The sequence below is a fragment of the Diadema antillarum genome, unplaced genomic scaffold (assembly GCF_040938485.1).
Source record: "Diadema antillarum isolate AM-2024a unplaced genomic scaffold, OU_Dant_1.0 seq00000998_RagTag, whole genome shotgun sequence".
NCBI classification, from domain to species: domain Eukaryota; kingdom Metazoa; phylum Echinodermata; class Echinoidea; order Diadematoida; family Diadematidae; genus Diadema; species Diadema antillarum.
In genome coordinates this window covers 51,159-76,337 of record NW_027271836.1, presented here as the reverse complement: position 1 = coordinate 76,337, position 25,179 = coordinate 51,159, and the positions used below count along the sequence as shown (strand labels likewise).

Genomic DNA, 25,179 nt, shown 5'->3' with positions numbered 1-25,179 from the left:
TGAGGCTTCGCACTAATAACATTTTCACCAACACACAGTTGTTGTTTTTCAGAAATGCGAGCAGCATGAAGGCTGAATTCAGTTTTGCTGGCGAAAAAGCAGTCTTAAGTCAGATAAAAAAGAAAATACATAACATCATTTTCTGTTCCTAACCCTTCCAAAAGGTCCCTTCCCTCCACCTCGGTAGCAGCTTTTCTTCAAGTTAAACAGTGGAAAGGAAATGATATGCAATCATTGGAATTGGGACGATTTGAGGAAGATGTTTAATCAAAATATCAAATATGTTCTGATCACTACAGACAAAGCTGCAGCTATTAAGGAACTCCTGAAGAAAGTCTGATGCAACTGCAAGACAGGATGTTAGCAACTGGCAGTGTATAGTTGCAGGGCAAGCAGATTTGACTGCACACAACCCATACCAGTGTCAGATGCGGGCCATATATCAGACACTTGTAATGTTGTATTTCTAAAATATGTGAGGAGTGAGATTATGCTGTTCTAATTGGTGACTAGGAATAAGAAGCATTCTCGAAAGACATCGACACAGTGTGCAACAAACGTGAGACTTACCTCGCTTCAGTATGAAATGGAGCCGAGATCCTGTTTGCTTTAAATTAATCAACTGCAATTTCACACCATCCTAGTCCAGAATTTGTGGTAAACACATAAAACACTGTGAGTGTAAGCTATACTCGTTTTTCACTTTTATCATTGATCTCTATTTTGAGAGATCACATTACATACCTTAGTATCTGTATTATCACAAGCTAGAAAATGAAAATAATGTACAGGAAACGAAAGAAAGTTTTCTTGAAATCAAGTGACTTTGATCCATTAGATTTTAAACTCATCTTAGCCAAAGGTTCAAGACAGCAAAAAAGGTTCAAGCTAATATTGGAAATAGCCATCATTTATATTCTACTGTCCGGTCGTCGGTCATGCATACATTTTCAAAAACCATTTCCAGGTTCTCTTTAAAAAACCCATGTAATGACAGATTTTCAACAGACTAGGCAAGTAGCATCCCAAGGATGATAGACTTTCAAGGTGTTCAAATAGACACCATGTCCAAAAGGTCCCAGAACCCCGAAATTAAGGAATCTATTATAAAAAAAACTCCCCTCACACATACACCCTCACACACACACACGCACACACACACACAAAAGTAGAACCAAGTGTAACAGAGCTAGGTATAATGTACAAAGTTGAATATCTTGGAGATTGCATATAGATTTAAGTTTACTTTCGCAGTTTAACTTGTTTTCGAAATATTACACATATATAATATATATATATATATATATATATATATATATATATATATGTATATATATATATATATATATATGATACTTGTAATCCATGTGTTAGTACCAGTACAGAAAAGATGACGAATTAGGGTGGTAATGCATTTCAGTCCAACAGTGCTATTTATTCAGACCAAATTTTCGACGAAAACATTCGTCTTTCTTCACAATTGTCATTGTCGATCCTGAGGAAGACGAATGTATCCGTCGAAAATTTGGTCTGAATAAATAGCACTGTTGAACTGAAATGCATTACCACCATACTTCGTCATCTATTGTATATATATATATATATACATGTATATATATACTCCAACCCCCCCCCCCCCCCCTCCACCCTAGTTTGCAGGCACAAACCCTTGTTGGTCGTAAAGGAGTCTGCGCCAAGACTACTATATGCACCACTTCGGCACTGCCCCATAGACCCTGTGTTGTAGCTTCTTTGGGAGAGGCTGCAGTGTAGTGGTGCGTGTATTAGTCTTGGCCCATGCAGACTCCAATACGACCAACAAGGGTTTGTGCCTGCAAACTACCTCCACCCCAGGCCACAGGATGCCCAAAGGCACCTTAAATATTACTTATAGGTGCGCACGCCTTGGGGCTGGGACCAAATTATTGGGGGCCACTTTTGATTTTTGATCCTCTTTTTGAAAACATATATGGTCAAATTTTCAACAAACTTAGTACTGTAGGTGCATTTATTGCTAGTGTCATGAATATATGAACATCATGCCTCCCTGGACCATTGAGGTCCCTAAAGGCTTGTAGATATGGCCCTAGAGGTTCCCAAAGTCTTCCAATTTCCTCTCTCCCAAGTAAAAGTCTGTAAGAATGGATGGAAGGTGAACTTGAGATACTCAGTGAGGGCTGGACCCCTGGGTCTTTTATTCAGAAAGTGAGTGAGTGACATATGGTACCCTGATATGACAAGAACATTCTCTAAACAAATGTCCAAACTCATGAAACTTTTGTAGAGTAGCTTATGGATATAAGCTACTCTTAATTTGAATAGATTTATGTATAAATATATGCAAATTTTTAGTGAAATATAGGTAATTATTCCTGATTGGAACGTTTTCTACAACAGTGACTTTCAGCAGCAAAATTAAGACCATAGACACCACCACTGGGTACCTTTTACAGATAGAGATATAAGCCTGTAGAGGAATTATGGCGGCAATTTTGCATTTATTAAATGCAAATATATGCAAAAAATGTATAGAGGGAAGCTTGAAAGTTACTGCTAATATCATAATTGTATTCCCTGACCTAAAAAAAACATAGGTTTAGACACTAGAATATATTTTTTTGTGGGTTTTAGGTCCAGATATATAGCGACTTATTCCTGAGTGTACTTCATTAATGGTATACGAAGATACGGGCTTGCACAGGCAATATGGCGGCCATTTTGCATATAATTATATGCAAATATATGCAAAAACTATATAAAGGGATGCTTGAAAGTTGCTACAGATAACATAATTGTATTCCTTGACCTAAAAAACATAGGTTTAGAAACCGGAATTTACTTTCTATTAGTTACGTATCCCGAGATATAGGCATAAACAGGTTGTATGGCGGCCATTTTGAATTTATGCAAATTAGACACTGATCCACCACTCAAATTTTAGGGAACTTTTAATACGTTATTTTAATAGCTCTTCCGGGTCAAATGCAAGTGGAATCGTTTCTGTTGCAATTAGTTGTGGGTTAACCCACTCTTTGTCGTATTTTGACTGGACTACAGATGGCTCTTTGTGTTGGAGGCTGCCTGTCGGGGAACTGCACCCGCAAAGCCTCTTGAACTTCCACGCAACTTCTTGTTTCCTGGTATCGAGTTACCAGGAATACTCTCTGCTTAATTGTTAACTGTACCATGTTTGGAAAGCATGTGAAGTGTGCCTGTGTCAGGAACAACCTTTGCTGACAAAAATTTAACTTCAAATATGCCCTGAATGCATGACAATAGCAAGAAATAACTTGCCACAGTGATGATTTCACACCCATTCACTAAGTTGAATCATGCTCAGTCATGCATGAGAGTTACATAACCTATGTGGTATCATTGGATAGACGATTTATGGGACTATTTAACCATGAAAAAATAATGTGCAAATATTTTATAGTTTTCTGAAAATTTGCTGTTGAAGTTGGGTTTACTTTTTTTAGAGACACACTGTACATATGCATGACACAATACATTATCAGTGAAACAACATGATAGTACATCAAATTTTTGTTTTGGTTCTTGCTGTGTGCTTAATCAACACGCATTTTTTTTTTCATGCATTTTATAAGCCTTGGGACATTTTCTTTTATGGTTTTTTTTTTTTTCCCGATGAACATCCACCTATCTTTATTCATCATCATCGAGTCTAATAGCTGCATAAAAGTATGTTTGACGGTTTTCCGAGGAGATTTTTAAATCAGCATCGTGATCTTCCACACTCTCGGTGACGGTTGAGTGATCGTGCGTTTCACCAAGTTCCAAAGGTGAGAAGCCTGTATCATCGACGTTGTTTATGAAGTCATCCTTTAACAACAAGAAGAAAGTAAAACACGATTATTACAGAAAAAACAACAACAACCTGCAATTAGTGCTAATAAATATCGGTATGCACAATCGATGTGAAGTTTTATTGCAAAATGACCTAAAAGCCATTTCTAAACATTTCAAAGGAAGTCCATCATCAGATAGAGCAACTTTTTAGTGATACCTGACTTGTAAATTAACATGGAATATTCCGGCATCCGGTATTTTCTTATCATTCTCTCTGTTTCAAAGCAGATATAATCACAAATATCTCAACGAAAGATGTTAGCTCGTTTGCCCCCCCCCCCCCCTCCCAAAAAAAATAAACTCTTCATGATAATTTCAAGCATTAAAACAATGTTGCTTCTTAAATCTATAAGGGTTTCAGAGCCTTAGTATGTGAAAACCGAAATCCAAAACACAGCTGGAAAGTTCCAGTTTTAGTTTGTTTTATTTCTCTAATCGTAGGACGGAAATAAATGTGACAAACCAAAGTGTTTACATGATAAACAAGAAATGAATAAATACATTAGCATACGCACATAATGTCATGGTTTCTATTCTGAAGAAATACAGTTGGGCGAGACCGTTATCGATGAGAAGTACGCTTTACATGGATAATGGTATGTGGGCTTTATAGTTTATTATAAACCTATTTATGTTTAGATGTGGGAACAGAACATATACACACAGTTGTATTAAAAATGTGAGCTTCCGAGTAATTTTTAATGTCACAACGTCGACGAGGACAAGAATGTTGTGTTACGAAACACTTTGTTGGAACGTGTCTTCACTGAGTTAGGTGTTTCAAAAAGACATTTCTCACTTTTAACTGTACATGTGCCATGGAGGAAACCCCCGGTGTGCCACATTCTAGGATACCAACGTAGTCATGCTTTGAGGAAACATTCTGTTTTTCAAATCTATGTTACTGCTATGTTTATTTCTGTTAAGCTGGGCACGTAGAGAACAAAGTTGTAGAGAAAATGCTGAGCTATGCTTGGATGAAAATTGTATGAAATATCGATGATTTGTTTCCCCTTTGAAATGAATGTAGCTATATTACTGTAAAGGCATCACTCTTGTGCAGAAAACAGTGACGGATACATATTATTTACACGAAAATCTACCATGGCACACCGCTTGATCAACAATCACCAAATAAAGTGCAAGCTATGCATGAGACAAACGGAAGCGTGAGAAAAAAAAAATTAATTGTACTGCGGTATTTGGCGATTTATCTATCGGTTTGGGCGGGTTTGTGGGTTTGAGTAGAATATGCGAAGTTGGCACGCCGCGGCAACGTCGACTGAGTCGGACGTGCGTACGTGGCACATAAGAGTTAATCCCTGATAGTTCGAAAACTCTGTGTCACGTAACATTGGCATTTGTATGAGTAAAAGCTTTTGGATGGTGTACAATTTCCTTGGAGGCGATTTGAATGTAAAAGTATAAATCAGTTTCATTAAATTTATTATTGATTTCTAAAGTAGGTTCTAGATTGTGGTCAAATTTTAACTGTCTGTCCAAAACTTGGAATTTACACAGGAAGCCAAAGATATCTATGTGGGACTTGAGCCATTGTCATAGATAACCTATTTGTAGAACTCTCCAAACTAGGCTACTAGTTTTGTTCCAAGGCACATGGATGCTTCATCAATAATTCATGATGGATTACTACGGCCACTGTGAGTCTGAATTCATGGTAAACGGTAAAGGTTAAAATACATGCACATGAAAAAAAGTTAGCACATGTATGTATGTGCTTGCATGCACTACATTTCAGGGTGAATAAAGACTAGCTATGATAGTGGAATTCCTCATGAATAAATGATCAAGCTTTCAGGCCAGGGCCACACTAATTGATCCCTGTGCAAAGTTAAATTAAAAAAAAAGCGGTTAGAAATAGAAAATCTGAACCCACACCTACAAATGGATATTGAAATTGATTTATGCTTTATTTATGCTTAAATCTGATTTATGCTTACATTTCTAACGTCAACTCCAACAAACTTTTACACTATTCAGCTATTGCTAATATCGATGTCAGTGTAATCTAATGTAAAGTGTTTTCAAAAGTGGCAAATTACTTTTGTTACACCTAGTATGTCATAAATGTTGATTCAACACTTCACTATACGATTAGTAACTGCCATGTATAACCTGAATTCATGTTCAGATCACACTCATTCAATTCTAGGTCATGATGGCGAGAATAAGACTTGATGGTTTTCACATCATCTATCCTGTGTTTAGAAACAAATAAACCAGTTAAAGGGGAAATCTGGGACAAATATAACCTAGTGTAATAAGAAACAGTGGAATATTATGAGTTCAACGATAACATTTTGATATTTTTTTAAGGAAGTTATTAAATCTTGAACTTTTGCTAATTTTTCAGGAAACAGTTCTTAAATAGTCAATATGAATATGCAAATGACAAAGTGAGTATGCCATTCTCTCACAATCTGAGATATAGTTTTTACATAATATTTTGAAATTTTAGTTTTTCATTCAAATGCAATTGAGTATCTGAATATAAGAACGACCCAAGTCCATTGAAGACCATTTCGCGTAAACTTAAAAAAACTTCGTATCTTTTGTATTTGTCCAATAATATTCTATTTAACTGTGATGGGAAGGCAACATTGTGTATACAAATTAGATCATATATTATTATGACAATTAACATTTACAATAATTGTGGAGAGGCCATTTTGTGTGATGGACTTGGGTCGTTCTTTGATTCATATGGACTTGGGTCGTTCTTTGATTCATATACATGATATTCTGCTATAGAGATGAGAGAAGGACGAGAGAGGGCGCTATAATATGAACGTAAGAATGACCCAAGTCCTTCATTCTTACATTCATACAAGATTTAACTCATTCATTTAAGGCACTTCCGGGGGTAATTAGGATTTATCATATACACAAGAAGAGTCCATGCATAAGCTACAATTTCCCATATCAAACTGAATTTGGCCAAAAATTGGACTTGGGTCGTTCTTATATTCAGATCTTCAAGTATGCCCGAGGCTTAAATCGTGGTATATCTAACTGATCACAATTCTGAAGTTATTCAACCAGGAATAACATGTGTCAGACGTCAATGACAGAAACAATTAATTTTTCGTTATTTTTTTGTACACAATCAATGGAAACCTGTGAGGTTATCACAAGTTTGGCTCATTCATTGGCATATTCATATCCACTGTAAAAGAATTTTTCCGTAGAAATTAGCAAAACGTCAAAATGTCATAACTTCCTTATTTTATCCGATTACAAAACTCTTTTTTTCACCGTAGAACTCGTACGATTTCTTTTTTTTTATCAGACTTACTTTTATATAACTATGGACTGGGTTTCCCCTTTAAAGTATTTCAGTACACTAGGACGATGGGGTATTGACTCGCCAACTCTAAACCATTGATTCCATAACTATGTACTTTCTTTTCGTTATCGCGATTATGATTATTATGTCTCAATATATCCTAGATATATATAACGATCAGCTTCATCAGCTTGGAGGTTCTGATTTGTGAGTGAAGGATATTAGAATAGCATACATTTATAAGAAAAAAATCCAGAGCGTGTAGAGCGACAATGAGCCAGTTGAATTACACCTTTTGAAAAAGTGACTGGAACATGATTGTTTCTTATGTATTACATTCACAGCATTAAACCAAATAGTAATTTTGCTATTTCATCATCTATTTTTTGTTCTGTGTAAGCGTCGATGTAAACGATGTTGATATACTCTTTTCCGCCGCAACATCCCTGTTAGTTGCAGCTCTGAAAGCCTCATTGTTTGTGATCCTGGGGTTAGATACTGGTCAGTCTCAAGACATCTGCCTCTTATCACGCATTGGGCAACAGGTAGAAAAACAAAGGAAAGGACGAGTCCCGAGTATACTCTGGCAGGGGTCTATGGGAAATTCGTATTGTTGGAAAATCAGTCTGTCCCTTATGGGAAGGATTAGATGCATACCTGCTTGGACGTGCTTCCGTGCTTGTCACTGAGCAAGTGAGTTAGTGGTTTCTCATTGATGATGATGTTGTTAATCTGTAGCATGTAGAAGATGATAAGAACAAGAACAAGAACAACAACAAAAATCATTATACGAATATTTTTGAAGTAGCATATCTAAATACATAATTATCAAAGTAATCACATTTCTTTCTTTCTTTCTTTCTCTTTCTCTCTCTCTCTCTCTCTCTCTCTTGCTCACTCTCTGGAATGAAATTATTGAGTGACAAAATGACATAACTAGTAGTTCAGTATATTTCTGGTCCAGTTGACAGTCCTTTTACACTATGGGGAGCACAAATCTGACCAAGGAAAGAAATGCGTTAATAGAGAATGTCCTCGAGTTCATGATAATCTTTTGTTTTTCAAATGTGTAAGCCCCTTCAAGACTGTTTTAGAAAAATGACATAGATAAATGGAAAAAGCAACATTAGCAAATCAAAAGCAATTAATTCTGCATATTTTCAATGTTAATTTTGGTCGCCTATTATGATTATTCTTAAGCATATCAAAATAACTTAGAATTGTGAAAAGCAGTGATTTGGTTCAAAGAAGGTGGATGGCGCGTCCTCCTCCAGATCCAAAGAACGAGGGTTCTATTCCGAAGACTAACTGAGCTGTGTTACACGTAATCACACCGTCCTCTATAGAAAGAGACAAAAAAAAAAAACTCTGTCCCTCGGACAAGAAATGAAATGGAGGTATTCAGAAACCTATTTTCATCGAACATCTTTGAATTCCTCTTAGAATTGTGTGTTCTGTAGTAATTGATATGTGGTTTGTTTGTATCTCGCAAAAAGTTAAGTCTAATACTCATCTCCATCAATACTATTAGTGCCATCCCTTTGACAAAAGGTATTATGTTCCACATACATATTGAACTACCGACTAGCGCAATGATAGCTATGGTGTGCTGTATTGCTTTTGAATTAGAAATGCGCTCAAAGACCAAAAATAGCATTTTTAAATTGATATGAAAACAAACAAATTGCAGGAATCTCAATGAATGATTAGTGGCAAGCCTATCTCTTTACAATGGCTTCTACTGCAAGCAAAGAAAAAGTGTACTTTTTTTCTTTTCTCTTTTTATTACGTCCATTACTGAACTAACATGTGGGAATATGCCAGTATAACACCACTGAAGCAAGACATTAATGTGCCTTAGATTTGCCCTATGCTTTCTTGCTATACTGTGTGAGAGCTAATCTTCCGTTGACTTTCAGCCACGTCACTCCTGATTGCCTACAGAATCTGAGTTACATAGTTACATCAAGCACGACAAACGAACTATGGATGCACTTTTTTTTTCTACTTCCGTCTTAGCAAGCTTTTGGTCTCACACGCAAACGTTAAGACTGTGGTTTTAGCTTCTTCTTTTTTTTTCCTTTAGTATCAATAAACTGCAGAATAATAGTTCCTTCAAGCGAGAAGGACGTATCGTATCTGAACCTCGTCTTCTGGTCTTTGAAAGGGAATATTTATAAGCATTTGCAGACGAAACAAAAAATCTGTTGTCTTGCTTCAAAATACTTACATGCGATTTGAAAATTAATTGATCAATGCAAAGATGATAATCACTATAACCAAGACAACTGCCCCCCCCCCCCAAGGAAAAACGCAGTATCTAACATTTTTGGCGGTTTTCACTTTTTTGCATAAATATAGTCAGTGGGCAATCCTTTTTCATATGACATATTCAGATTTTTGAAAAAAAAAAATGTTTGGAAAGCTACTTTCCCGTAACTGCCAAACGCAGTATTTACACTTAACTTGCACTTTCCCCAAGGAAAAACGCAGTATCTACATGATGAATATATTTCCCCAAGGAAAAACGCAGTATCTACAAAGCTATTCTTAATTACCAGACACTGTTGTGAATTCTTTTCCGGTTGCTCTGTAATTTGAACTTAAATTACTTTCTTTAGATATACTTGCTCAATAATAAGACATTATGTTAAAAATTTCTAACCGAAACAATACTGATTAGTAAATATTTTGATGAGATCGTGATCCTAATATAAAACACAATGTGTGATTAAGACTAACCGAGTGCACATTAAACAATACAGCACAACACTGACAGCTTGCAGCTAGCTGCACTGAGCATGCAGTCAGCACAGGGCCCGGCTATAATCAGCATACAGTGTGAGTGTGAGTGTGTACCACTACTTGGATTAAAACAAAATGTTGTCGCGGGTAAAATTACTCGTGAGTCTAGCCCTCAAGAAAAATTTATCTGCAGATAATGAGTAAGTTATTCAAAACTATTTCAATATTGAAAGAATAAAGCTGATCGTTTGTCACACGAAGCGAGGTAAACACAAATGCATACATTTGTGTTTAGAACTCTACCTCGCTTCGTGTGATAAACGATCAGCTTTATTCGTTCATATTCTACCTCGATGATGAACATCTTCCGCATTATTTCAATATTAACTTGTTGTGAAGTAACTTTGTTAGGCCTAGACCCTTGTCAAAATTCCTCAGGCTCCGAATCCGGGCTTGTGCCGAAAGAGTGGGATGGGTGGTGGCGCGTCGCGTTAATGGGAACACCGCCCTTCGTCCAAAGCCCCCCCCCCCCCCGGTTTCGCCGAAAGGGTGCGTTGGGAGCGTTGGGTCGCGTCGCGTTGACTGGAACCCCACCCTTCGTCCAAAGTCCCCCCCCCCCCCCCCCGGTTTTGCCGAAAGGGTGCGTTGGTACTTTTTCTCAAGTAATATTAACCCGTTCCTTACGGGAACCTGGTTTAGCAGGTTCCCGTGGGAGCAACTGATATACGGGAACCTGGTTTACCAGGTTCCCAAAATGAAGACAAGGGTGTCTGCTTCAGTGGCCTAAATTCATGTTTCTTTGTGTTAAAATGCTCAGAAAAGTGGGTTTGATAAAAAGATCAGAGTTTATTCTATCAGGATTTGTTCTCCTGCTGTTTAAAAAAGGGGGTTTTACAGTATTATGTACCTTTTCCTGATTTAGTTTTTTGCTTGTTCTGCTGTAAACTCGTACGAATATGTACATAATGATCAAGGCTGAGATCAGTTAGAAATGCGGGTTCGCTGACCCCAGTCACCTCATTCAGGTGCCTGGTTTTGTGTAGAACAAAAGATTCTGAGAGCTCATCAGCGCACGCTCTATTCATACCTCGCACCCGATCGATATTTCCATTATTCACGGGCACATGTAGTTGACCGTAGAAAGGGGGACACAATGAACCGCTTGACTGCCTTCACACAGCTGGATTACCAACCTGTGTGCCTCTCTGTAGACGGGCGAAAAGAATCTCGTTTGGGGGCATTAAAGGCACTCAGAGAATTGCGGAAGGAACGGGTTAAAAGACGAGTTTTGAATTTATATTTAACCTTCAAACAACCATTTCAAAGAGGCTATCGTCCGGATCGGTTTACACTCTATTACCACTTGGTCTACAGCCAGTTGGTCTAATAGACTGTTTAATATCAATTGGTCTAATAACCAGTTGGTCTAGTCATCATTTCGTCCAATTACTGTTTGGTATAATTGTTATTTGTTGTTTAAAATCAGTTGGTTAAATATAAATTCAAAACTCGTCTTTTGACCCTATAAAGCCCAAGGGGGAGGGGGGCACATTGTGCCCCTACCAGATTTTCATTCGCCACTCCTTCGCCCTTAATCCAGTTTTAACCAAATTTGGTGACTTTTCCTAAAATCTTATTCCAAACATTTTGATGTATAATTTAGCTATATTTGATATTGCTGATTGCCATGGCAACAATAAACTGACAACCATGTCAGTCAGATTTTGCATATTTTTCTGTTCCAATTACAATTAACCATATTACCAATGCATAAAATGGGCGTTTCTAGGCTGAAATTCGCTGAAGGAGCAAAATGTGAAGTAATTATGGCCCTGAAATGTTTTTCCTATTATTTCCTTTGTTTTTCTGTGACAATGCCATGAAACAATAGATAAAATAGAGATACTTGAAAATAACAGTATTTTCCAAAGATTGCCATTCTATTTTGTGTCATTTTGATTCCTTCACCCAAGTTATAGCTGTAATATCATTTGTTTATCACATTATCAATTTGCAAACTTAAAGTTCCGATATTATGGGAACATGAAATATAACTATGCATGTACCTCTCCCAAACAATACATCACAGGTCTCATAATGTATTTCTTTATCTTGTTATGAACAGCGCCCCCATTTGGTGACCTTGAGAAATTTCAACCATAAAAAATAATGAGCTTTGACTTGCAGATCATTTTGTGGCAAATATGAAAAATATTGGTCTACGATAAGACATATATACTGGGGTTAAAGAAATTATACAGAAAAATCATGTTTTTAGCATATTTCCTATGTATTTCTTTACATTTTGGTAAATAGCGCCCTCTATGTGTGACCTTGAAAAATTAAAGTATGCGGTCATGTAGACTATGAGTTGCTCTACCAATGTGCCAAATGTGACGATGAAACATCAAACAATAACAAAGTAATATGGGGGCACAATGTGCTCCCCCCCCCCCCCCCTTGGGCCTGGGAAGGGTCAAAATCGCTTGGGCTTTATAGGGTTAATATTACATGAGAAAAAGTACCAACGCACCCTTTCGGCAAAACCGGTGGGGGGGGGGGGCTTTGGACGAAGGGTGGGGTTCCAGTCAACGCGACGCGATCCAACGCTCCCAACGCACCCTTTCGGCAAAACCGGGGGGCGGCTTTGGACGAAGGGTGGTGTTCCCATTAACGCGACGCGCCACCACCCAACCCACCCTTTCGGCACAAGCCCCGAATCCAAAAGTTTCGTCGAAAGGCAATATGTATCAGATAAATGTCAGTTTATGTAACATGTTAGACCCTATATTTAGATCTAAGTCTAAGTCTAAGACTTGTCTAGACAGTAAAGTTTGAGTCTTGCGTCTCTTTTCTAACATTAGACTTAACGTTAATCAGAAATTTCAGGGTCCGTATTCCGAAAGTCTACAGGAAGATCTAGTGTAGGACTAGAATAGGCCTACTCAAGTCAGGCCTGTTTACAAAACTAAGTAAGAAGTCTAAAACTAAAAGTTAACCACTTAGAATCCTAAGTCTAGTGAAGTGTCAATGTTCAATTATTTACTCCATACCATATTGTCTTCAATAAATTATGTGAAAAATAGGTACCCATGGTAAATGGACAAAATAGAGACAGTTAAGAATAAGTTGTATTTTGATTCTTATCGGATCTAGACAGTGTCTAGACCCTAGTGAGACTGGGTTGCGTAAAATGCATGCATGATCCCATGCTGCATGCTACAACTTACAAGTAAAAAAAGTTACATTACAAATTACATGACATAAAAAACTTAGGTTCAATCCAGAAGGAATAGGCCTAGAGAGCGGATGTCACTTCGATCTAGACCGGTTCTAGATGTATTTTTTTTTCTAATTAAAGAGTCCTGTCTGGTGTAGGGCTTAGACTAAACCTTCTGCAGTTCTAACGTTAAGCTATTTTTTTTTTCTGCGAGTATCGTGCATGTGATAGCCTGAGGCTGTAGACTCGTGTTGCCTGCTACGTAGCCAGCCTAGAATAAACGATATAAAAACTAGACCTAGTCTAGATCGATCTAGGTCCAGACATCCGATTTCGACTTATTTTGGTCTAGACAGACTGTAGCCTAGACTGTACAGATCTAGATCTAGTATTCTAGATGCTGCACGGCCGTAATCTGGCAGAACTCCCTAAGTCGATTTTGGTCGATTTTCAGGTTTTGAGTGTTTTGTGTGTTTTTTCTCATGCTCTTTCAAGTGGGCCAAAAAATAAGTTGTGAATCGGTACAGAAAGTTATTTTTAGAAAGTGATTTTGGCAAAATTCCTGAGGAGAGAGGGCGATTAATCTGGCAGAACTGCGTAAGTCGAGATTCGAAATGAATTTTCCGATGTTAATCAGGCAGAACTGCGTAAGTCGACTTACGACAACGCTTGGACCAAGGTGTTCCTGCATCCCGCACGGACATGGTATATCTTAACACGCGCGTGCGCGACCTTGGTAGTGACGAACGCGCTGCGCGTTCAGGTTAGCAGTGCCTAGCTAGCTAGCTAGCTAGCTAGACACGTCGTGCGGCTACGTGTATTGTACACGACGACAGTCACGCTAAAGCAATAAACCTCGTTACTCTTGGGGGAAATTGCCACTTTCTTTCCCTTCATAGACTGGCAGGCTTCAAAACAGGTCAATATGCGGTATGCCTTACTATTAAGTTTTGCTACAATCTAGTGTTTTTTAAGCCTAGAGCATTTCTAGATCTAACAAACGTTATAGTTTGCATCTTGTCTGACATCACGCTCCAGTCAACTTTAGGCCTACTTGGTACTGCTGCAGCACTTGTCCATTGTTAGTGTACGTGAAATCAATGTACTGTGCGGTAGCGTAGGTCACGCGAACAACAATATCTGTAATCCATTGACCATAGCTTCTTATTTTATTTTTCATTGTAATAAGCGGTTAGTGGGCTTGGATCTATGGGATTGATCTCGAGAAGTTTAATGAATATCTAGGATACCGTCTATAACGATGGCATTTTCGATCCAATCCTACAGACGTCAGAAATTGACCAATACTAACACTTTTACAGTTTACTTTTTAATACCGGTACCGTACCGGTACTCCCAGTAAATTGTGCAGTAGGGGCCTACTACTAGTAGACTACTGGGGCCTACCGTTACTTAACTTAGGCTGAATCGCCGGTTATTCTGTCTTTACTCAGTTTTCTATTTTTCTAGATTTGATTCGGCCAGACATTTTTGAAGTCTGTAATATGAAGAATCTAGAATCTACAGGTTAAACGCTAAATTATAAACATTTAGCCCTAGAAATAGATCTGAAACTTAGATTTATATCTGTGTTCTATACATTACTATTAAGTACTAGGGGCCTACTACTAGACATTATAGGCTATAGACTTTACTATAGACTTACCGTTACTGCTTGGCGTTAGTCATTATAGATAGGCATGTTAGGCTTTATGTTGTTCTTAGATCTACAACATTAGTACCTTCTAGGCCTAGATCCCCAATAAACAGTCTAGCTGTAACGCTAGATTTAGCCCCTACCTGGATATAGAGTCTAGCGTTAGATCTAGAGTCTAGACTAGAAAATCTAGAAACTAATTTTCATTGATCTACTAGTCTGTTATAATGACGCCCCAAAATAGACGTCTGGATGTTACATAGACCTAGACAATCGAGTAGACAGAGTTCGAGAGTTCTCGTACGTTTTTAATAGGCCTGCGTAGAAATAGATAGTAACGGTTAGAACACTACTACCCTAACGTTAGTACTGTAAGTAGTTAGTGACAATAAGGCCTACAGTAGGACTAGGAGTCGACACAAACGAGAACTAGGGTCTATTTTTTTATTTTCTAATAAAGCTGTGAATAAACTTTTGGTCAGGCCTAGCTCCTCGTATTCTTTAGTTTAAATAGAGTTTAGGCCTTCAGCCAAAAGGGTCTAGGCTTACTCTTACTTTGGGCATAGAGTAGGAATACTAGGATAATGATGAGATCAGTAGGCCTATCGTATGCAGATTCCTACGTACCGCTCTACTAGTACTAGTCTCTAGATGTCTAGTGTATCGTTAGGCCTGAATAGACTACGGTCTAGACGGTCTACAGTGTAGTACCTGTAGTCTTGATGAACAATATAGCTTAACATCTAGAACCTAGTCTAATATTATTCTTAGTCCAAATGTAATGCTTCATGAGATCGACAATAACCCAAGCAGCAGCCAGGCTTTTGATGTAGCAGTACTTCTTGTGCCGCTAAATAATACTGAAACATGAACACAGACTGACAACATTTGGGGAAAGCAAGTTATTTTCCATATACAAATGAATGGATAAAATGAAATTAAATGTGAATCAATAATGATGACTTTATACAATACAAATATTTCAAAAAAATTGTACTCGATCTAAAATATTCATTGTTTTGACACTGCATCCGCTGAATAGTAAGAGGGTGGATGGTAAAATACGATAGACAACCCGCAGAAAATAGACCGAGATACGTAGTTCTGGTTGATAAACCACGTGTTTATCAGCCAGAACTGCGTATCTCTAGGAGATACGCAGTTCTGGCTGATAAGCACGTGGTTGACGACAAAAAGAGATACGTAGTTCTGCCTGATGAAACACGTGCTTATCAGGCAGAACTGCGTATCTCCTAGAGATACGCAGTTCTGCCTGAAAAACCCCCCGCATGGCCAAAAACTTACGCAGTTCTGGCTGATCAACCCGGGCACGTGACCAGAGATACGCAGTTATGCCAGATTACGATCGCAAAAATTTGGCGACGATTAATCTGGCAGAACTGCGTAAGTTTTTAAAATTGGTAATTTTTACTACTTAAAAAGGTCAAATTGTCATTTTTTTGCTGGAAATAAATTCTTTAGACCAATTATGACCGAGAAAAGAGGAAAAATGCAACTCATCGTATCTCAGTTTAGAAAGGTGTAACATTGAATCTTTAAACCCGATTTCTGACGTAATGTGTTAAAGGAGATACGCAGTTCTGCCAGATTACGGCCGTGCAGCTAGTTAGCGGCTAGGCCATGTAGCATCACATTACAGCCCTGGCAAGCTTCATTTTAAACACGTAACGTTACAGCAAGATCGGTCTTGGAAGCAAAACGTTCCAAGAACGATCTGTTATTTGTTAATCTTATGAAGCCTGCTATGTAATCACGGCATAAATGGGGGGGGGGGGGGGGGGATGGAGGATGCATCCCCCAGGGCCAGAGGTTGAGGATGGTGCATCATGAATACTTGTACAATGATGTATAGAGGTCTACATGCATACATAATTATGGCAGAAGATTAATCCTAGTCATTCCGCTGTAGATACTGCGTTTTTCCTTGGGGAAATTCGTTCCATTGTAGATACCTCGTTTTTCCTTTGGGAAATCAGTCAATTGCATGGGGTTTCCCCAAAGTATCTACATTTTCATCAATAACTTAAAAACAAAACAAAAACACAAAATGATATTTTCCAGGAAAATTGGTAGCTAGATAGACCAAATTCCACAATGAAGGAATTTTTCAATTATATTTTACAGGGGCTTTGGCAAAAATATAAAATAGTGAATATCTCGGTTGTTGAGAAATGGAGCTGGATGTAGATACTGCGTTTTTCCTTGGGGGGGGGGGGGCAGATAAGTAGGTCCTATTATTAAGTAAATGAAATGTTAACAACAGTGTAATACATTTGTTTCTGGAATGAAACGTCTGCAATTGTGGTTTTTGGAGAAAAATAGTAATATCTTCTTATCTTCTTATTATGTAAGCTTTATTGCAGAATTGTTATAATTATACACTTTGTGATAGAACTGACGTACACATAAACCTGATTATATAAGATAAATCGATTTATTTTCAAATCAATGCTCCCAATGGTAAACAATGCCCTTAAAAAATCTGGATAATAACTCCTTGCAGGGGCTTTGCGTCCTGCATAACAGAAATTCACGAACGGCTCCCATTCTTGGCGAGGAGAAAGGTGCATTTGCGGCTGCGCATAATGAATAATCATGAGATAATCTCTTACTTGGTAGCGAAAAAAAGGCGCCATAGTTGATTGGTGAGAGCGCCCGACGTGATACATATTTATTATGGCAACATAATCCCTATCGAGTCTCCTTCTGTATAAACTCTTATTTTCATCGAAAAAAAAATCATTATTATTCACAACGAATGTTAAACTATTTAAATCGAGATATCGTACTTTTTCTTTACAGGTTGTGGTCTGTGAATCAATTGTCGTGAAGAATGTCCTGGGTAGGTTCTCGCATGTTATATGGGCCTGTCTAAGATGTGGCATATGGCACAGAAATTCGGCTGCTGCTGTTGCCTCTGACTCTGAAATCTGACCCGAATCGATCACGATCAAAAGTTTGCAGACCTGCAGAAAATGAATAAAAAAAATCAATAAGCGAAAGCAAAACAAAACATTTGTTCGATATGGATTTTGACTACCCTGTCTTTATTTCTTTCTTTTTCGCTGATTTGTATCATTGCTGCTTCAGAAAACCAGGATGGAAGGTGTAACATTAAATGCTCGGGAAAGGAACTTAATTAAAAAATTGTGAGATTGGACGGGAAAGCCTATTATTGTGGGACTAATTATTTTAATTCCAAATCATTTTCTGTTTTTCTTTTTCTTTTTTTTTTACAAAAGTGCAATTTCAGAGTATGTCAGTCTAATATTGTTTTTTTCTGTTTTTTCTGCTTTTTGTTGAAAGCTGAAATAAACTTTGCCTTGAATGTATATGTCGGCTTATATCATGCTATATCTTAAAGCACTGTCCTTTATGGCGTCTAGATATATGTTACTTATTAAGAAAAAGTGATTATAGAATGGTTCTGCTGAGAGCTGACAAAACAACATATCCACATGAATATGTACATGCATTTAAAATTGTTTTTGTTATTTTTTTTTACTTTAGTCATCATCCCGAAGCACTTCTAGATGTTTTTCTCACACATTCCTGTAACCATAATATGGTTACAGAAATGTGTGAGAAAAAAAAAAATCTTAAAGCACAGTCCTGTATGGCTTCTATAATATGTTACTTTATCATATTATAATTCCCTTAAGCATAATTTCCTTACAGCGTGTGCTCACACACAAAGACAAGACACACATATAAGTTATTTGATGAAACAAGTGCTGAAACCAATTCTATCAATAAACAAAAGTAAAGAATTACACATTGAGGTTGATGTTTTATGAACTGAAAATAGTATTTATTATGAGACATTTTGTAACGAGTGAGGGTTCATTGTGCAAAGTAATGATTTTCATCAGTAAGATAGATGCATGATGAACGAAGAAATATAATCATTTTCTCAGTTATATATAAACAAAGTAAAAGTGGCATACTTGGCAGGATTGCGCCATATCGGCTGCTGTTGAGAAGAAAGCATTGGGCAAGTTGTGGCATCTCACACTGAAGGTCGAAAGACGTGGCATTGTACAAACCCAACGTGCCAAATCTTTTCCCATTGAGGACTGATATTGAAGATTGTCATTCCAGTAACTTATGGTCAATGCAAGATCTTGCATCTGCAGGAAAAAAACAACAACAACACCACAATAACCAACAAAATTATCTGGCAAACTAAACTTTTTTAGAAAACTAGAAATATCGCAAGGGCCAGTGGTATCTTCTCTTTGCCATATCCCATGATTCTTTTCACTGGTCATTGTGAGACGACACTTTCACATTGCTGGCACAAGAAAAAATGAAGAGAATGAGGCGTTTGAAAGATTTGCATGACCACAAACATGTTGGGTGCTTTGTAAAATATTCATTGAACCAGAATTTAATTTGCATGGCTAAATCATTTTAAAGGTTTTCGTTTGACCCTTGATCCTAACGTTTTTGTTCCATTGTTTTCCATAGATGATTATTTCCAGGTACCATCTACTATTCACACCAATGCTGAGAATTATCACCTGATCTTGATTTTTGATTAAGAAAATCATGCCAGGATGATAATAATAGTAGCCACTGTTATTTGAAACAAAAATAAATAATCCTAGCCTTGTCATTAAATTTACATCATAGCATATCTCAGCATGTTCTTTAAAGATTTACTTGTTGCATGTCATGCATCTGAAAAACAGAATGTTTTACCAAAGCATGCCGAAGTTGTGATTTTAGAATAATCTGGCAAACGGGGGCTACAACGTGGCGCATAAAGAGTTACAACTATTTAATCAAGTGTACGCGTTGAGATTTCTATAAAGTATCTAAAAAATAGTGTAAAATCAGCGCTAGGTAGCATAGTTTTAGAACTTTTAACCGGACTTTTGACACTTGACCTTTAATCCCACGACCCCGAAAGTCCTAAGAGATGCTATTTTAGGCAGAGAAATGTTTATTTCCTACAACACCGTAGGCATGTATACATATTATGTGACCCTGCATAAAAAAACAGCAACAACAAAAAGTCGGCAGACATGGATTTTTATTTAAAAGCAGATTCTCAAAGAGTAGGATATAAGCCTTTAAATGATATAAAACTCGATTCAAATGGACTCTTTTATCCTATTTTAATTTTGGATAGAAAACACACACTCTGGAAAAGAGTGGACTGAGAAAAAAAAAGTTTTGAAGTACGATGTCTATTCAAGCGCTTCTTCTTTGCCAAACCGTGCTATCTGTGTGATCAATGGGCCCAAAAAGAAACAAAAAGTAGAATAAAAAACACCGGAGCGACAACAACGAAAGGATAAGCAAAATGACCAAAAATACTTTTTAATTAATCTTATGATCCTAAACTTAAGAATAATGTAGTTTAGGGACAGTTTTTTCAGAAAATACGAAAAACTAAAAATTGACTTGGTTGACCTCTTTCACCTTTTATTTTGAGTCCTTACGTAAAGTCAGGGGGTTTTGTTGGTTTTGTGATACACGGTCACATATAATGGCATTTGCGCTGTTTTGTAGCTGTCTTTGAAGATCTTACCTGACAGGTCGAAGCCTTGTCTGCTACGATCCTGTAGAAGTCCGTTTGAAATTTTGAGTTAAACAAGTCCATTGCTACTTCGCTCAGCACAGTGCTGGAGCTCATTCCCTCCGCCAAGTCAAGTAATAGAGTTCTTCCGCAGTTGAAACGGTCAATATGTAACGATTGCTAATGAGAAGGAACATTCTCATAGTTAGAACGGTGATGATCACTAAGAGTGGAATACTAAAAATCAAGGGATTGATCATTCGATGTGCTACTCTCAATATTTATGTCTTTATTGACGTGAAGTGTGGAAAATAGTTGAGGGAGAAGGGCAAATGTCTTGTCTCTTCTATACGAGTCAGGACTGAGAGTCTTGGGTTTGACTCCATCAACACGGTACTATGAGCTCTAAATACAGGTTTAATACAAAATAGGCATTATGGCGTCCCGCTTCAAGATACAAAGAGAATTTTAACACACTGGTCTGGTTTCACAATATCTTGAAAGAGGGAGAAAATGTGCTGTTGTGTTTTTAAATAATATTGCAGTCCTTGAAGCGGGTTCCCACTATCACGATTGGCGCCACGATTGAAATCGTGGTCTCAATCGTGAAGCAATCGTGGTGATCTCATCAGATCGTATTAGATTGTATCAGATCTTGAGGTCAATCGTGGCAATCATGTTAATTGTAGAAAAAAAATTGGACGGTTCATAATTTTTCTACGATTAACACGATTAATTTTTGATCATGATCATCGCATCAGATTGTCTTGGATCGTATCAAAACGCAGCAAATTTTATCTAATCGTGCTTCTTAATCGTGTTGATCGGAATCGACTTTTTCACTTTCCTTTTGCTTATTTTGCACATTTACTCTTATTTTACTCGCAAATCGTATATAATTAGTATTCCGCGAGGTTGAATAAGGGAGGGGTGGCACAATGAAATATAAAATAACAACACCCCTGAAACATCCTCCAGAAGCAGAATGTTTAACATACCCCACAAAGTAACTTTTGTGACTTTTGATAAGAAACCATTGTCGTGGATGTAAGGTCACTCGTGCATGACTAATAAAGGTCACTGTCATTATTCTTCACATAGAAGTAAGTCAATAAGTGTAGCGATACCCCTGCGAAATAATTTTGCTTAAGACTTTTTTTCTTTGTTAAATAGTGACATTATTTTAGGGAGTTACCTTTCTGTTTTGTGTTTAGTTCGGCCTGTTAAACACTGTTAAATAAAACAATAAATCAAGCCAAACAAACCCAACATTCAATACCCCATGAGATAACGACATTATGAAATAAAAATGTATATGATACACACTATGCCAATATGAAATCAAAAACACAAGCAATGCCATCAGTCCGGCAACTTTCTTATATTGAGCGTATACAATACATATTATGTAAGCATTCAAACAGATCCCATCCTCTTCTTTAGCTTCAATTTCATCATATCTTCTACTGGTATTTCAAAGAAAGGTGAAAACATTTGTCTGATCGTTCTTTTTCTGGAGAAGATGGGGAAATGATTTGATCTTGTGTATTCGGTTTTTTTTTTTTTTGGGGGGGATGGGGGAGGATGAACACGTCGATTCAGTAATCTATTAATTTCTTTAGGTTAAATTAGAGGAGGGACTATCTGAGCTTGTGGCTGGCCTAGGTGATGCTCTATAAGATGATAACGTAATCGTCATTCGCAGTACTGCAAAGGTCACGTTCTCATCATCCTCAACCAGTCAACCCTTGCCATCATCAATGGTTGTGCATACACGTAGTAGGCCTAGGCCTATTCACTAAGCAGATTAAGTTGAGGAAACAATGAAATTCATCGTCAGCCGGGCTATAATATTCCCATTCGGGTATAATCGCACCTTAAATGGGGGTCGTTTTTTATCCCAATCGTGAAAGATATCGTATCTTATCTCAACAGCCCGCATTGGTTCGCGATATTCGTATTGGAACGTATCAGAACGTAGCTGCACGCACCAAATCGGGGATCCCGATCGTAATGATAGTGGTAGATCGGAACCAATCATGGACTCATTCGGGACAATCCTATCGGATCGTATTTGGGAGTCCAGATCGTGACAGATCGTATTGCTTGAAATAGACCAATCGTGACCATATCGCATCCAAGCGAAGCAACACGTATTGGCTCGCATAACCTCGTATCCAAACGTGAAATTTCAGACGAGTTCAACGAAACATCCACGATCAGTTACGAATGTCCAATCGTAGCGTTCGTTATAGATCGTACGATAGTGGGAACCCCGCTTGAAGACTTGAAATTCAACTTCTACCCAAATTTGAATTCCATAACTAATGATTCTTCTGAGTTTTCAAAACAAATGAATGAATAAAGTAAAAGAGGATGAGGATTTCAAACTCTCTGATACACAGACACAGACACACACACACACACACACACACACACACACACACACACACACGGACACGCACTCATATATCTTTTACATTCTCTTTGAACATTGATTTTTTTTTTGGAAAACCAATGAGCAACTCACCGCTTGGTTACAGTGCACCATGAACACAACTCCAGACTTTGTATGCTCTGACATATCAGGAGACAGTCTGTATTTATCCCATCGTTCTCCCACTGCTTTAGCTGCCTCCTCAGTGTGACATTCAAACGCAACATCAACGCAGAAATACTGGTGAGCATACTTTGTCAATCCATCTATGATATCAATACGAATCTCTTTCCGTAAAGTTGAGATAAAGTACAGCAGGTAGCGGAATTGCTCATACTTGGCAAGGAGTTTGTTTTTCAGTTGGTTGTACTCGGGGTGATTATTGATGTACACATTTTCAATGTATACTCTTGCGATATATTCTTGGAACAATTTGTGGGGAAACGAAACCGTTGATGAAACAAAGGATTGAATATTGACATCGCGCCGCTGCCCCCTTTTCATGACATCTCTTTCTATTGTCAAAACCCCGACTCTGCAGCATATTTCCATGGCATCATGACACTCTCTGAATATTTCTTCAGGAAATGTCATATTGTTTTCTAACAAGCCGTTCAATGCTATCTCACTTATACCTTGAATTGCCCTTTCCGCCTCCTTCAAATGCTCAACAGCGTTCTTGTTCTCTAAATTTTGACATGCTTTTGACGCGTAGTGTTCTTCAAGGAAAGTAATCATTGCTCCAAAAATCTCAGAGAAAGTTTGCATTTTTGTCATTTCCATTCGCCTCTCTTCACTGAATTCTTCCCACATTAGGCAGAGCATTGCACAGTAGATAGGAAATGGAGCCATGTTCGACTGGATTACATCATTTTCCTCCATGAAAGTGATCAAGTCTTCTGCCAAAGTGTCCTTCTGTCTTATTCGAAAGTATTTCTTGATATAAACTGTCAAATTGTCCTTGTTAAATCCGTCAACTCTGATAAATGTGTAAGCTTCGGCAAGGCTTTTGACAACAGTAAATTCATGTCTTCTCCATGGCCTTGTGGTCACAATTACCTTGCATGACTTATATTGCTCTAAACCTAAGATTCGAATGACGTCACTGCTGCTCCTTTCTTCGATTTTCCCGTTAAACTCGTCGAATCCATCAAAGACAATAAGAATTCTATTCAAATTGTTCAAGATATATCCGTCTATTTCGTCTTGTGTCGCTTCATTTGAATCAGAAAAATACGTTTGCACTATACTACCGATACTCTTTCCGTCGGTCACATCTCGAAGAGGGATTACGAGCACCATATCGAAGTCCTGGAGAATCCGTCCCTGGCACCAGTCCCAAGCAATTTTAGAGCAAAGCGTTGTTTTACCTACACCACCCTCACCCTGGATCAAAAGGCGCTTAGAGAGGTTTAAGCTTTCATCATTGGCTAAAAGGTCTTCGTACGTTATAGGTGTAGTTTTACGCATGTCACTTTGGTCTAATAGAGTCAGATTTGTGTAAATGGCATCCAAGTTAACACGATCCATAAAGTTGAGTGGATCCACAGTGACCTTGCGTCGTGACAACCGGTAATACGCCTTCAGCTCTTCTTTGCATTGCTGTAATTGTTCCTTTGTAAGCGATGGTGAGAGAGGTGCTAATGAAAATCAAAAGCAGGACAGAATGCATTGGATATTGAAATATACTTTATAATCATGCAAAATCTGCATATTTCATACACAGAAAAATCAAGAAAACCAGATAAGTGAACTGATTATTCCTCCCAGTGTGACATTATTAGGCTCAAACAATTTCACGATTTTCTCTTTCTTTTAAACGCATTCGATGCAACTGTGTACCTTAGTTGCAAGTATTCACGGATTATTAATCATGGTAACATCATCATGTCGTTTCTTGACAAACACAGGCCAAGAAGATCAGAAGCTTGAAAGGAAAGAAAAAAAAAACGGCCTATAAATCAAAGTCAGCTGACGTATTGGGTTACTCAATTTGCTCACGTGAAACAAAGGGCAACCCAGCAAAAGAATTAAAACGAAACCAAATTAGGGCATGCTGTTCGGATTTTACCTTTTTTTTAATTTTCAGAAGAGTCAACTTTTCTCTACCTTCCGTGAAAATTTGAGGTCTCAAAAATTTTGCTAAATTCAAGATACCCGCATTTTTCTATCTGGATTATATGTATTTGAAAAAGGGCTGCTTTCACTGTGAAATAGAGAGTGTTTTCATTGCTCTATTCCACCGCACGCCTGAATTACTCTTTTTCTCTTTTCTATAAAAGTGCACGTCGCAACTCTCTCTTATTTCAATCATTTTTTTCTTTTTGATGTGGATTCTCCAGTTTGTCATCCATATCTAACGGCGGGGATCAGATATGATTTATTATTGCCTGTG

The 25,179-nt window shown here is 37.7% G+C and overlaps 1 protein-coding gene across 2 annotated transcripts; it reads right to left on the bottom strand.

The window, feature by feature from the left end:
• Positions 1–3,468: 3,468 nt before the first annotated feature.
• On the bottom strand, positions 3,469–24,537 carry LOC139742384 (NLR family CARD domain-containing protein 4-like). 2 transcript variants are annotated; one of them, XM_071652960.1, is made up of 6 exons: positions 22,878–24,537; positions 20,360–20,527; positions 18,768–18,950; positions 17,610–17,786; positions 7,835–7,909; positions 3,469–3,843 (listed from the first exon to the last, which is right to left on the bottom strand). In XM_071652960.1, the coding sequence occupies exons 1-6, from the start codon at positions 24,312–24,314 to the stop codon at positions 3,667–3,669; spliced, it is 2,217 nt and encodes a 738-aa protein (XP_071509061.1). In that variant the 5' UTR covers positions 24,315–24,537; the 3' UTR covers positions 3,469–3,666. The 2 variants fall into 2 exon arrangements, with proteins under 2 accessions (XP_071509061.1, XP_071509062.1); XM_071652961.1 differs by lacking the exon at positions 22,878–24,537 and having other exon boundaries at positions 20,360–21,010.
• Positions 24,538–25,179: the final 642 nt, after the last annotated feature.